The sequence below is a fragment of the Carassius auratus genome, unplaced genomic scaffold, assembly GCF_003368295.1.
Source record: "Carassius auratus strain Wakin unplaced genomic scaffold, ASM336829v1 scaf_tig00214722, whole genome shotgun sequence".
Classification (NCBI taxonomy): Eukaryota; Metazoa; Chordata; class Actinopteri; order Cypriniformes; family Cyprinidae; genus Carassius; species Carassius auratus.
Window position 1 is genome coordinate 119,922 of NW_020527782.1, and position 15,443 is coordinate 135,364.

General features: G+C 35.3%; 1 protein-coding gene and 1 long non-coding RNA gene across 3 annotated transcripts; both read left to right on the plus strand.

Annotated features, from left to right (window-relative positions):
* Window positions 1-4,436: 4,436 nt before the first annotated feature.
* Window positions 4,437-9,769, plus strand: LOC113092877 (uncharacterized). Of its 2 annotated transcripts, none has more exons than XM_026258648.1 (9): window positions 4,437-4,541; window positions 4,808-4,856; window positions 5,526-5,650; window positions 5,954-6,382; window positions 7,220-7,448; window positions 7,782-8,053; window positions 8,137-8,284; window positions 9,128-9,237; window positions 9,345-9,769. In XM_026258648.1, exons 1-9 carry the CDS (start codon window positions 4,452-4,454, stop codon window positions 9,654-9,656), a joined length of 1,764 nt encoding a protein of 587 aa, XP_026114433.1. In that variant the 5' UTR covers window positions 4,437-4,451; the 3' UTR covers window positions 9,657-9,769. The 2 variants fall into 2 exon arrangements, with proteins under 2 accessions (XP_026114433.1, XP_026114434.1); XM_026258649.1 differs by having other exon boundaries at window positions 5,957-6,382.
* Window positions 9,770-12,250: 2,481 nt separating this feature from the next.
* LOC113092879 (uncharacterized) lies at window positions 12,251-14,827 on the plus strand. Its single transcript, XR_003287644.1, has 3 exons — window positions 12,251-12,288; window positions 13,057-13,131; window positions 14,438-14,827. It is a non-coding gene; the product is annotated as an uncharacterized LOC113092879 (long non-coding RNA).
* Window positions 14,828-15,443: the final 616 nt, after the last annotated feature.

The following is a 15,443-nucleotide window of genomic DNA, read 5'->3' on the forward strand; positions in this document are numbered from 1 at the left end:
TGCAATTCTGTTTAGGTGTTATACCACAAAAAGCCACCGGGGGCCATTGAAACTCCATTGAATTTTTTGGATGCATTTGTTTGTCACAAATGTATCAATTTCTCACTCAATATTATGTCTATGACAAAATAACCACCAAATATGGAATCTTGAGACTCAGACCTTTCCAACGATATGTATTTTGTCAAGATTATGAAAAGTTTTGATTCTAAAAGACCGTAATATATATGGAATATGACCCCTCCCGCTGAGGGGGAGGAGCACGCTAAAAGATTTTAAAGTATGATTTCCATGGTAACGCAGTGTCTGATTTCAAAATGGTTTTCATAAGATGAATTTGGAGTATATAAGCTTTCAAATGATATATAATTTATGATGATTACTAAAACATGTGATAGGGAAAAAAGAACCGGAGTAGATTTTTTGTGACAAAGGTCAGAACTCCTGTTATGATGTATATGTTTTGAGGTGCACTCTTTTTATAAATTAATCTTTTTCTGTTCCTTCCTAATTTTTAACAACAAAACATGGTCAAATATCTATTTAGGACTCTTAGACCTTTCCAACGATATATAGTTTGTCATGATTAGATTAGGATATAATTGTAATATATTGAAGTAAATTTAGGCGTCCCGTATACGGGACGGTGACATTTAACAGGTTAAAGGCAGTTGCCTGTGAATGAGATCAGCTGAATTTTTTTTTAATATACATTTATCAGGTGTGGTGAACTGGAAGGCATTTAGTGAGAACTTCAGATCCCTGTACAGGATTCCTTACTCAATATCCAGATGCCTTCAGTGTGACAGCTTGTACAAGCATTATGGAGCAGGCTACAGAGGGAGAGGACAAAGAGGCGTGTTGCAGGGGTTTTACTCCTCTGATGACTTCGAGGGATATTGTGGAAGCGACTGTTTTTATCAGGCTGGAGCATAGGCTGGAGAAAACATCTAATGTTTCAGTTTAGATTCAAATTTTTTCTTTTGTTATCACTTGCCTTTTAGAAAATATTTTTCTTAAAATACAAATTAGTTTAGTTTTGTAGCTATGCAATCAATAAAGTGATACTAACAGGTTTTTATTTCTTGAATATTAATTTATATACTTTTTAGTTTGTTTTTATTACACTCAACTAAGAATATTGCATTTAAAATAATTATTTGTTTTAAGTGTTATAAGTTTGTGGCTATGTGGTCAATAAAATTATCCTACTGTTTAAAGTTTTTGGAGTCATCATTTCAGGTCAACATTTTCTTTATAATCAATTTCACAAGGTCAGCTAAATATCAGTAATGCATATAAAGCTTATTCTGTAAAAATATGGCAAGTTCAAATGCAAATGCAATCATTTGCTTCTATATTTGTATATGTTGAGGGAAAAAATTATATATAATAATACTAATATATAATAATATATGATAATATTAATATATAATAATAATAATAACAGAGTTAATTATAAATAACTTGAGTAAACACCAAATGTAAAATGCTGTCTAAATTGTTCCGCAGGAAGGTATTTAAAGGTATTTTAGGCTTTAATGGTGCTCATATGTTGATAAGTGCAGTCATGTCACACTTTTATAGCTTTTATGAAAAAGGTTTACACTAAGGAAATACAATTTGACATTTGTTTGTAAATAAAATATTAAATACATCTTTTGCTCTCTTTAAATATTTTTAAGTGCAACAATATACTGTTAAAACATGATGGACCAAAAATGGTTATAAATAATTAAAGATAATAGTTTTCTTTGAATAGACTATGCTGAATGATATTTATTTATTTGTAATTTTGTCAAAGTAAATGGTTTAAAGCCTTTTACGTTTTATTTGTCTGACTAAAGAACAATAATACTGAAACGTAGTTCCCTTTCAGCGGTTACTCATTTGAGGTTTGACTTGGTTTAAAATTATCTCACACATTTCCTTTAAGCTAAGTATTCGTAAATTAAATGTTGTATCATTGAGTAAAATGTTTCAATGCGTCTGCACTTAGGCACTTAAGAAAAAATGACATGCAGCATTCGTTTTTGTTTCTTTATTTTTACATAAATCATTGATCGGAAAAACGCGAAAGAAAAAAATAATGATGTGTGGCTTTCAGGGCTTCCGTACTTTTTTGATTGGATTGTTAAAAACGCCTAATTCTTGTATGAAAACACCCCTAAAAGGGGAAACGCCCCCTTTTTGTTCCGCAGAGACCTATACTTGACTGTGACAGACAGCCTCCGCGGCGCGCATGCGAGTTCTTGCAGATCTCACAGACAAACGTCTTAATACGATCGCATCATCGCACATTAGAAATGTTTGGCGAGATTAAATGTGCACGACAACATTAAGCAAAAATACATAGTACATTATTTTTTTCCTCCAGAACCGAAAGCAGAACCGGTACCGTCAGATCTTACTGATACTACGGTCTTTCATAATTTAGCCCCGGGGCCAGTTTAATACTGGGTTTCGGTACCCATCCCTACAATACACACACACACACACACACACACACACACATATATATATATATATATATGTGTGTGTACATATATATATAAAATACCCATATATATAAAATACACATATATATAAAATACCTTTAAATACCTTCCTGCATATATATATATATATATATATATATATATATATATATATATATATATATGCTAAAAAAATAAAGCACCATTTATTTCATTTGTATAAGGTGTATTGAACAGTAGCATTCATGAAAGAAATTACATGAAAAAACAAACAAAAAAGCCTACATCAACTTCAATGCTTAAATTATACATTGATTATTATTAAAGCTACTATTAAAGTTCTCGGTCAAGAGAAGCGAGTGATATTCTCTTTGTGTCATCTTAAAATTAAATGGACAGTTCATCCCAAAATGAAGATTGCCATAATTTACTCTCAAAGGTGTTTTAAACCCAAATAAGTTAGTTTCTTCTGCTGAAAATAAGTTATTTCGAAGAAAGTGGCGAGCTAAACAGTTGCTGGTCCCCAAGTGACTTCCATAGTATATATTTTTTCCTTCAATGAAAGTCATTGGGGACCATCAAATGTTTGGTTAGCCACTTTCTTTAAATTATCTTTTGTGTGTTCAGCACAAGAGATAAATGAAAACAGATTTGGAGCAACATTAGAGTACGTGAATAAGGACAGCATTTTCATTTTTGGATGAACAAACGTTATCCCTTTAAGAACAAGCGGCAGAAAGTTTACTATTAGGCAACTGTCCCTTTAAGACCTGATCGCATCTAATATACAGGCATTACACGCATTCTATTTTCTCATATGTTAGCTTTCATTTTAGACATAACCAACTGTATAACACAATAATACGTAAAAGCTAACTTTTTGACAGCCTTTGACAGACAAAAGCAAATGTTAGAACAGTGCATCAGCACGCGAATGAAATATTTAAGGTGGTGTAACCATCTCTGCGTTAAAATGTGCTGTGAATGTCACTAACGTTACGTAGCCAGAACTTCAACTGATAGTACGATACTACGATATTTTTTTTTCATAAGATCGTGGAGAAATTTTAACCGTCCGCTCACCCCTATTGCTGATACACATTACCCATGAATGTCAGGTTTTGTGTGTAAAATTGTGCCAACTTACGTGCATTGCCTCTTGTTCAGGTTCAGTCAACGGTGTAGACGCAGCGCCATCAACAGAGCTGGCGGAATCGGCTATGTCTGGTGCTTGGCCACCGGTAAAGTTAAAATTGTCCTCGTCGTTGGTATTTCCTGGTATGCTTGACACATGTTCATTTGGCAGAAATTCTGGCTGAAGTGGGATACCGAAATTCTCGAAAAGTCTCTCTTCCACTTGGATTCCAATATCTGCAGATGCACACACACGGCAATTGTTCCCTTTAGCTTGAGCTGAATTTTGGCTTCCACTTGACCTCGATTTGTGACTGATAAAATGCGAAGAATGCCTCCGTTTGACATGATAGTAAAATGAGTTGTAGACTCGATATACCTGAGCGCAACCATCAATCCAACAGATCACGTGGAAATCCGGGCTGGAACTATGCATGGTGTTTATGTGACTCAGCAGAGCTCTTAACGACAATGCCACAAAGAGGCAGCAAATAACACAACGCCAAATCATTTTAAGTGGATAAATCTGAACATTTAGTTTAATAAATCATATTTTACTCAATGCCCATATGTTCCTGTCCCGCCGAAAGCAATCAGGAGAAATGAAGCGATTCAAACTTTTAAACCAATCAAGGCAGCGGAATATTCCATTGGATATAAAATAGGTGAAATCATAAAGCATTATTCCTTGAGAGTTTTTAAATGTTGTACTCAGGGAATGTATATTAAGAAGAAAAAACACACAATTTAAATATGTAATATTTTGAAATGTTAAAATGATTATAATTTAACAGGTTTTATATGCCTATACTTTTAAACCCTACGGATGGAGCGAGCGTAATGGAACCGCCCTTAAATTACGTCACTGGACCGAACGACCGTTACCACTTAAACCAGTTTCGCGGTTTTCTAAATTATATACGCTTGAAGGTAAGAACATTCTTTTATTTTTTTTATTTGTTAATCAAATCATTTAGTTTTGTATGAATGTAAGAACGAAATATATACGTTCTGATACTTAGCGTGTACAAATAGTGAGTTTGAAATATAACATTGTAGTCTTGGTAAATAGAAAAGGAACACTGGTTAAATAACGTTACATTAATTTGCTTCTCTTTCATATTTGATGTCATAACCAAGTAAAGTAAACGTTAAAGGTAGCAAATAGTCGTTTGAACTTTTTAATTTTCATTCAGGTGACATTTATGGAGCAGCTTGATTCAGTGACACGGTCAACTTTACAAGGTATGTTAGGTTTTAATAATGTTGCTTCAGACTACTATGTTCGCTCAGTTCAGTGCACATGTAAGAATTATTAGGCATGTTATAGATTCTTCACTAAAAATGCTTTATAGTGTGCCAGTCACAAATATGTTCATATATTCAAACTGTCATTTTGCTATTAATTAAATAGTAACCCACTAAGCAAATGTATGTCCAAAAGACGTCCACTGAGGAGCCAGATTGAAAAAATTTTATGACGTCTTTTTTTACTTGTTCTGCACACCCGATATAGACGTTCATGGAACCTCCGTATAAGGTTAAAAAATACAGTAGTTCAAATGTGGACATATTTTCAACGTTATTTATGGTCATTTAGTCAAAGCAACAGACAGTGTGTTTGTCCAAAAATCATTAAAATAAAAGAAACGTCGCTCACACCTTTAGATAACTTAGCATCTGTAATTCACACATCTGTGAATTGTGAGAGAAACCAGATCTTAATGATAGACTTTCTGGTTTATACAGTGTTTACCACTGAGGTGCTTAAACTGCCATTACCTGCAGACATAAAATACAGATGGATGCATGATATAATGAACTGTCTTAAATATATATTTTTTTACATTACTCTGCATGTGGACAAAATTGATCTATATCATCCTTATTGAATATGTTTTTAAAACATCCTAGATGCAAACATCAGCGCAGCAGTATTACCAACTTTGTCACGTGATGACATTCGTGATCTTTTCCCGGGACCAGAAAACTTTTTACGACGGAAAACCATATGGGAGACGTTTCATAGAGACAAAGAGGTAGAACTTTTCTCCATTTTTCCAAACCACAGTATTCATTTTAATTAAATATTAGTGTCTGAAAAAAATAAAGGTTACATACAACAATGTTTAGGTCATTCACAAACAGTCACACTAAATATCTTAAGTAAGCAATAAGGTACGAGAGGCTGTGCTGTTTTGTGAATAAGTCACGACTGAAGGGCCATGTGACCTGAAATGCAGTGCTATGATTAAGAAGAGTTTATTGTAGTATTATTATTCATGGGTGTTCTGTTAACAGGTTTGTTTATATAAATTGTAATAGCTTTCATCTGAATTCAGCAGGGACAGGAGGCAGGATGCCTCAATCAAAACAAGGAGCAGGAAGACACTGGTCTGACTCCTACTCAAACTCCGTCTGAAATCCCAGTGACTACAAGGCACAGTATCTTTGAGCCAAGTGGTCATCCTCCAAGAACCTTAAAGTTGCCCAACCCTGAATATGTTGTTTACACTGACAGTGAGCTAGAACATGTTAGAAAAGAGTATTTTGATCTGCAGCGAGTTGGGCAAGAAAGAGATTGCAACCTTTCAAAAGAACTTCGTTGTCGACTTGTGAGGAACACAGTGACCAACATGGTGTCTATCATGAGAGCATCAAGCACTGACTTCATGTACCCATCAAAAAATGACATGCTTGCAATGGCAAAGCGACTGGTTGAATATTATCCCATGCTTCGAGATGACTCTGTGAACTGCAAACATATTTGGGTAAGTGTTTAAGGGCTTGGGATTCAAAAATTACATTTGAGGACATTTGTGCAATGTTTTGGTTGTATAGACGGTTTCAACGGCAACAACATAAACAAGTGTTATTGCGCATGCGCGCTTTTATGAACCTAACTTAAATTCCGGTAGTCTTCCAAATAGAATCAATAACAACATCCAAGTCCCTCTAGAGTAGATATTTTTTGATAACAAACAAAATATGTTTGCTGCGTGGATCAGGCAAACTTAATGAAAATGCAAATTCATTCTTTGCCAGCAGGAGATGTTTTAAAGCATAGACATAAAGTGCGAGAAATAGAGGTTTCCCCAGTAACAGCTGTAAACAAAGCAGAGCTGCGCTCACACGCTGCTTTATCAGGCATATAACATGCAAGTCTTCCTTCAGAAATACAGCGATATAAAAACACCTGTGCCTCGCTTTGATATTTAAATATATAAATGTAAGGAATTATTATTATTAAACGTGTAGTACGTAACGTTACTCATTTTTATTCAACGAAGCCTTTTTGAAAATCGATCAGTTTTTAAATTGTGGCGATTCTCCAAGAATTAATACATTTATGGGAAACACATCCCACAGCACAACCACCTCAGCCCACCTTCAGTCTACTCATCACCTTGACTTTAACTGTGTCTGTATAAGGCACTGCAGCCAGACCGATATACACAACACAGACCGGAAGTTAACTTAGGTCCAGGTGCGTGCGCCCAATGAAACCGTCTATATTTAGGAGGTCCTTAAGAACTGATAATAAAAGCATTGAGAAATAAAACATTTTATATTTGTCGGGGTCTACAACCTGTAACATCGTCAAACAGGATTCCATCTTCAAGCAATTAATGAAGAGACTCCAAAACATAAGAACTCCAAAAAAGAAACAGGGTCCAACACCACAAAGAAAAAAGAAAAGGCGCTTGGATTTTGACTACGATGGTGATTCAAGCTCTTGCACATTAGATTCAGCAGAAAGCAGCAGTGCTTCAGCTGTAATGTTGGAAACAAGAGAAAGCAGCACACCACCATCTGTGAGCACAAAACCACTTGCTGGTAAGTGTACCACATATTCATAATATGCTTAAAAAAAAATGTACCCTGAATTTGGTTACATGTTATATTAGCCAAAATAACATGATATTCCATCATGTAAGAAAAGTCAACAAGTGCTTAAAAAAAGTGTTTGGTTTCAATTCTTTGACATGTTTATGTTCTAGATGACTGTTCTATTCTTGGGCTATTGTTAGGGTAGATGTCTATTAAATTTTCACTGACAGCCCAAATCTTACCTTGTTTTAGCCTAGACGTCTGGGTTGTGTTTGGGCGGCTATTAAACGTCTTTTAAATGCAAAATTGCTTGCTGTGTTTATACTGGTTTATTTTCAGGAACAGCTGACCAAGATTTACCATTCAGTCAGACTGACAATAGAAGAGATGAAGACCATTCTGACACTGATAGTCAACAAAGCCAGGCCAGACATTACCATACTCTCCAAGAGATCTATAAAAGATCAAAGCCTAATAAAGAGGCAGTTGCTCAACTACTTGACCTTGAGTTTGATGCTCGGAGAGCCTTCATCAACTCAGACTGTTTCAAGGATCAGGACAGACCTTCAAAGATACTGCAAGCGTACCCCTGTTTCAGAGAACTACAACATGTAAGTAATAAATCTGATAATATATTTCAGTTCCTAGTGACTTCAATTATTTTTACAAATGTGTATATATGGGATTATTCCAGGTAATGGATGAACTGGGCCGAATTCTTGAAAAAGGAAATCCCAGATTCATCCCAAAACTAAAGGCCCGTTGGGAGAGCTTCTGCAGCAAAGCTCAATTCTATGGGGTTTACAAAAAGGTTTTGAAGCCACCAATGACTCTAGATGGAGGTAAACTACCTGCCTTTACTACTTGAATTAAAATGTGAAAAATCTAACAATAGTTGTTTAACTTGATTGTCAGTGTCATACACTACCATTCAAATGTTTTAGAACATTTACATTTTAAAATATGTCTCTTTCTGTTCACCAAGGCTGCATTTATTTAATCCAAACTACAGCCATTTTATAAGTGACTATATAGTAAAGTGTAATTTATTCCTGTGATCAAAGCTGAATTTATCATCATTACTCCAGTCTTCAGTGTCACATGATCCTTTATAAATCATTCTAGTATGATGATTTGATAATGAACAAACATTTATGATGATTATTATTATCTATTCACATAGTATAATATTTCACAATATCACTTTTTTTGCTGTAGTTTGGAACAAATACATGCAAGCTTGGTGAGACGAAGATACTTATAAAAGAAAACATTTTAAAAAATCTCACATTTCTAAAACATTTAATTGGTAGTGTATTTGAAATCATTAACAGATTGATATGAAAAGTTTAACTTCATTAAATAAGTTAAAGTTTAATAATCCTTTTGAGTACTTTTAAGTTTTTATCCTTTTATCCTTTTATCCTTAATGCACAATTGTTATAAAACTATATCAAGATCAGGAGGTTAAAGGAAAGTCTTAAAGGCATAGTTCGCCAAAAAATAAAAATTCTACATCATTTACTCTCCCTCTAGTTGTTCCAAACCCGTATTAGTTTATTTCTTCTGATGAACACAAAAGAAGATACTTTGAAGAATGTTTTTTTGGGTGAACTATCCCTTTAATGCATGCTCAACTCACTAATTACAGTAAATCATAAAAGACTATTTGTTCTCCTCAATAGTGAAACGCTCCATAGCCTTGATGAAGGCTCTTCCAGAGATGTTCCCATCACCTGTAGCCCCACCAAAAAAGATGGGACATCCAAGTGAAGCAATGCTACACATCCTTGAGGTAAGACATACAACCTTGTTTATATTTCTACAAGACCAAGAGAAATAGAGGTGTCTTCATTTATATCAAGATGTACTGCTCGGTCATTTTTGTGTTTGTATTTCTAGCCAACAGAAAACCCAGATTCTTTCCTCAAGGGGAGACCACTCTTCAGTCCTGTCCTGATTGTGTCAGAGGACAACTGCATGTTGGCCATTGGGACTACACCTGTGACAATCTTTCCACAAGAAGACCTCCACGAAGGTGTGCTCTACCTAATGGCATACTATTATGCACTTCATCTTGTGTACCCAAAAAGTGTTGCAACTTTACTGTCTGTGCTTCAGACAGAGGTAATTTCAGATGCAATACATGGGCGTGATGCAACTTCTTCCTACAAAAAAGCCACTTTGGAGTGGAAAAAGTTCATTGGCGAGTAGTGAAAAAGTCAGACGTATGTCTTACTAATTGTTCACAGCAGTTGTGTTCATCAGGTTCTTCTTATAGACAGAAGTTGCTTAAAGTCTAAAACAAAATAAAAATTCAGTTTTTCTTGGTCTCTTTTTTTATTATATATATATATATATATATATATATATATATATATTCACTTTCTCAGTGATGTATCTGTGTAACCTTGACTAAGCTACCAAGCTTTGTTTTAATAGGCTTACCAATTGCTGTGATATGATGCATTGCTGTAATTTTTGAACAATCATTTGCTTTCCTTTTGCAGTTGGAGTTAATAAAGAAATATTAAGAGCATGTTTGTTGTACCAGATTTATTAATTGTATCTCCATTTCATAGCTTATTTTTAGAAATAGTCAAGATTGAGGGGACGTTCACATTAGTTAGTCTTGTTTTAAGACTTTAAATACTTATTTAAAACCAAACCTTCCCTCAAAATAAGCCTGACACTCTTAAAATGTGTATATATTCTTAAATCAAGATATTTTAAACCAAACCTTTCCCTCAAAATAAGCCTGACACTCTTAAAATGTGTATATATTCTTAAATCAAGATATTTTAAACCAAACCTTTCCCTCAAAATAAGCCTGACACTCTTAAAATGTCTATGCGTATTCTTAAATCAAGATATTTTTACCAAGAGTATTTAAAACTAACCACAAATAAAACATGAAAAAAATACTAGATTTTACTATTTTTGCATTGGTTTCAAGATATTTGTACTGCTTGAATCAAGTTAAAATATCTAAATTTACTTAATTTTTTTCTTGTTTTAAGAACTTTTTTATCACAAGTTTTTTTGTCTTGTTTCAAGATGTCTTATCAAGTAGAATTTTCTCACCCCATTGGCAGATAATTTTGCTTGATTTTAGTGTTTTTTTCTTAATTTAGGTTTTATTTTCTTATTTTTGTATGTCAATTTTTTGCAGTGCACATCTCCCAACCGCTCAAAATCATCTATTAACGGTGCAGTGAACAGATTACACAATACTAGACTGCAAAACAAAAGCACCCCAAAACAGAAACTCTAAAAGCAATTAAAGACTTTGACTTAACACAAGAAAAACTTTAGATTTTCTTACCTGACTGGTACCTCTTGCTCTCCTTCGCGCTGTCATCAAATGCATTGGAAATCGTCACTTCCGGGGTTTTTTTTTATTACGAAATTAAACAATTTACGTTAGTTTAATGATTGCTAATTAAGTAAAATTGAAAATTAAACCATTTAAGTTGATTAAGTACAATACAATTGTGTTTTGGCGGAAAACTAAATATATTTGTGTTGTTTTAACAAAACATCTGTGTAAAACGAACAATGCCACAAATCCAATTTTTTGAGTGTACAGATTTGACTGCTAAATGATAAAGAATGATGCACGGCTCCCATGAAAAAAAAATAGTGAAGACCTCTGACAGTCTTACAAAAATGTGTTATGTAGTAGAATATAATGTTAAACTTTATGTTATGTAACATTATCACTGTTTACAATGTATCACTTGTATTTTTTGGCTTGTTGTTTCTGATTGCACACCTCCAGGGGGAAATCCAGATCAAATCCCAGAAAGTAAAATTAAAACAAAATGAAGTTAAAACTTGTTTTGAACAATTTATTTGTCATCTGAATATAGATTTTTATATAGATATATAGAATGAATATAGATTTTTAAGTTGGGAGGGGGGGGGGGGATTTAGATCTTTTATTGAAAAAAAAAATCTGGGATTTCTTTTTTTATAGGTCATATTGCCCAGCCCTACTAGGTTATTAAAAAGCTGACTTTTCACAGCTCCTACACCGGGGGGGGGGGGGGGGGGGGACAAAACGTCGGTCCTGAAGAGCCGCATCCCTGCACACCTGAACAAGCTATTCAAGGTCTGAAGGGTTACTAGAAATCAGGTTAGTTTTAATTAGGGTTGGAGCTGAACTCTGCTGCAGCTGTCCTAAACCCTTCTTACCCAGCTATTCATTGTAGATAACCATTTTATCATGTGTCCATTTGTGTCATTTCAGATTACAACACCGTTTTAGCGATCAAATGTAACTTACTCTGTGTTCTTCCTTGGTAGTCACCTGAGGGTATCAAGACAGTAAAGGTGTTAAATTAAACACAAAATATTATTCTGTTTTAGATTGTGTGAAGGGTTGTGAATGCTGCGGTCACACTAGACTTTGAGCTTGCAAAGTTTCCTTGGACGCAGTGTTGTTAAAAAAAACATTTAAATTCAACACACAACGCATAATAATCCATTTAAAAGGTAAAAACACACAATCTACTCCACTTTCTCTCAGCGCTGCAGTTTTACATTTTTTGCTGTGATGTATCAAACTGCTATTGGTGATACAGTTTCACGTGATGTGAATTCGCAAGTCAAGAGTCACCAAGATTGGAACTTTGGAATGCAGCGAAATGCGGAACTTTTCCCACAACTTGCGCTTCCGGTTTGATGCATTCGCATCCATATTAATGGAAGTCAATGGAAAGAATATTAATCTTTATTCTATTTAATGTTCTTTTACCTTGTGTGTCACGTGGATGAGCACTCCAGCTGTCGCTATGATGGTCCACCTGAGAGATGCCCACTGGAGCTGAGAAAGATGGAGTGGGTGAGATTTGCTTGTTACATTAAGCAAATTAACAAACTAAGGCCTGCAACACACTCAGTAGCCAGAATCACGTTTTATTTTTTTGGTTAAAAAATCATGAGCCATGTGAAATCATGCAGATCAGTATAAAAACATTTTGAGGGGCATGGGGTTGGTGGTCATGATGTTTGAAGTCCAGGGTTTTTCCTGGGTCAAAAACGGTCTTCGGTGGAGGCTGACGATCAACAGTATTTCTGTTTCGTATGTCTCACTGTGCAGACGCAATTGACGTCACTTCCTCAAGCCCCACTCGCGGCATTGTTTAGATACTTGATCTATGTTTCTATCCATGTATGTATCTACTTTGCAGTTATTTGAATGTACATTGATACATTGCAATTGCAGTTTGAACTGTGATCTGTCATGCCATGTTAATGCCACAAAATTCACATTTACATTTACTTTTTTGGGAAACTTTGGTGTCTGCAGTATGTATATAGAGTGCCCAAAATGGTAAAAAAAAAAATAATAATAATAATGAGCGACTCCTTTTCTATTAAATAATAGAAGGATCTGTGAAGGGTGTCAAATTAAAAAAATTACTTGAGTGGATTTTTGTAATGAACTTACTCTGGCCTCTTCCTTGGTGGTTCCCTGAGGGTCTCAGGACAGCAAACGTGTGCTTTATGGATTGAACACAATGTTGTTACATTTTTTAGATGTATTTAAATGTTGTGAAATGTTTCAGATTTCCTTTATCCCTGATTATGCTTTTACCTTGTGTGTTAGGGTGAGCAACACACCAGCTGTCGCCGTCATGGTCTGGCTGAGACATACGCAGTAGAGCTGAGAAAACTGGAGTAGGTAAGCTATTTCATGCATACTGAGTTTTTTACACTGTTAAAGAGTTGGATTCCCATGCTAAACATGGACAAAGTTTAAAAAATTAAGTTGTACGTTTGAAGGAGTATTTCTGTTCCAAAAATACTCCTTCCGGTTTGTCACAAGTTTCGGAAAGTTTTTTCGAGTATGGTTCTGTGTGACGTTAGATGGAGCGGAATTTCCTCATATGGGTCCTAAGGGCACGTCTGCCGGAAGAGCGCGCGCTCCCGTATAGCAGAGCACTGAGAGCACAACAGACTTCAGTGATCAGAGCGAGAGCGTCGCGAAATGTCACAAAAGGAGTGTATTTTTGGTTGCCAGGGCAAGACAACCCTGCACAGATTACCAAAAGAGAAACAGCATTAAGGGACCAGTGGATGGAGTTTATTTTCACAGAGCATCAACGGAGTTGTGCAAGTGTTTGTTCCCTGCATTTCGAAGATTTCGTTTTACAAACAAGGCCCAGTTTGACGACGGATTTGCGTATCGTTTATTTCTTAAGGATGATGCAATCCCAACGAAAAAGGGTCACGATCGTGTGTTGGAACCGCAGGCGGTGAGTAAAACTGCTTCAAATATCTCTGCCTCCTTGTTAGTGCGTCCGCCTCCCATGCCGGAGACCCGGGTTCGAGCCCCGCTCGGAGCGAGTCGTTGCTGCTGCTGCTCTCGTTCAGTTTCAGCCTCGGGATCGGATTCTGGATCATAAATAAATGGCTGAATCTGACTGTAAGCCATGGTTTGTTTTGGATGATGTTTTTTTCCTCAAGGTAATGTCACAGCTTCCAAACGCTCTCAACGCAAAGCCTACTGGCGCTCGTGATTCTTTAGCTCCGCCCACACGTCACGCCTCCAGTCGGTCGTGTTTTTCCGGGAAAAATCGGTACAGACTATCTTTCTCTTATGAATATAATAAAACTAAAGACTTTTGGGAGTTATGAAGGATGCAGTACTACTCTATAGGTACTCAAGATTAACAGGATATTGAGAGAAAACGAGCATTTCACCCCCCCTTTAAGTGGAGTAATGACGGTTCATAATCTTAAAGGGACAGTTGCATACATATATAAAAAAAAATTGTTAATTGTATAAAGCGATTATGAATTGGAATTTAGCCACTCATATTGTATCCGTTACTTCTACAATCTCTGTATGGACTATGAAAATGTAGGAACAGAAATCCCTGAGTTCATTGAATATTTTAAAAAGTTTTTGGGTTTAGAATTACATGATCTATGATTTAAATTTCCAGTTAATTGCATCAAATGTTGATCTACATTTATCTTTCCAGCTAGCCAAATACAACTAATTATTTACCTTGGAAGCTGGGGAGACTCTCACACCAGGTCTGTTGTTGGTCTTCCGTGTCCCTTTGTTCCTGATTGACACATGCTGTTGACAGTTGGGGGATCATTAGTGGCATTCCATATGTCATACACCTTTAATCTTACTTCATACTGGGTCATTTTGTGTCAGATCATCCACAATTCAGAAACTTTCCTGAATCAAATTTGATATTTTCAATTTTTTTTTTCTTAAACCAAAATATTGAATGTCACAAGATTGTTGAAGTCAACAGATTTTACTAATATAGCTACCAATCTTTATGTAAAAAATAAAATAACAATGCTGCCATCTTTCTAATTCCATTGTTATTTGGTTGTTAAATCTTCATGTTGACCCCCCCCCCCCACACTCTCTTTTATTTATGGCATTTATTTTTTTAATTACTATTGTTTTTTATTATTATTATCATTATTATTTTCCATTTACCTTTTTTGTTAAGTTTTGGAATGGCTGGAGGTTTTGGTGCAGGTGGAACACTTGCTTTGTTTGCAGCTTTTCTTTTTTTAATGGGTGGTTGTTCTGCTACCTTGTCATAGATATGATCTGTACTTGTTTTCTTTCTAGGAAAACAAAGATAAAAAGAACAAGTGCACACATTCATTGCCTCTTTGTGTGATGTAGCAAATACTCATAGAAATGTGCTCAATAACTTTTCTGCTGTATTTCTCCTTAAAGGGTTAGTTCACCCAAAAAAAAATGAATTATGTCTTTAATTACTCACCCTCATGTTGTTCCAAACCTGTAAGACCTTTGTTCATCTTCAGAACACAAGTTAAGATATTTTTGATGAAATCCGAGAGCAGTCTGATCCTGCATAGACAGCTTTGCAACTACTACCTCAAGGCCCAGAAAAAAAATAAGGACTATAGTGCTTCAACCTTAATTATGAAGTGAGGATAATACTTTTTCAACAGTAATTTTTTTTTCTGTGTCAGTCTCTGACATGCATT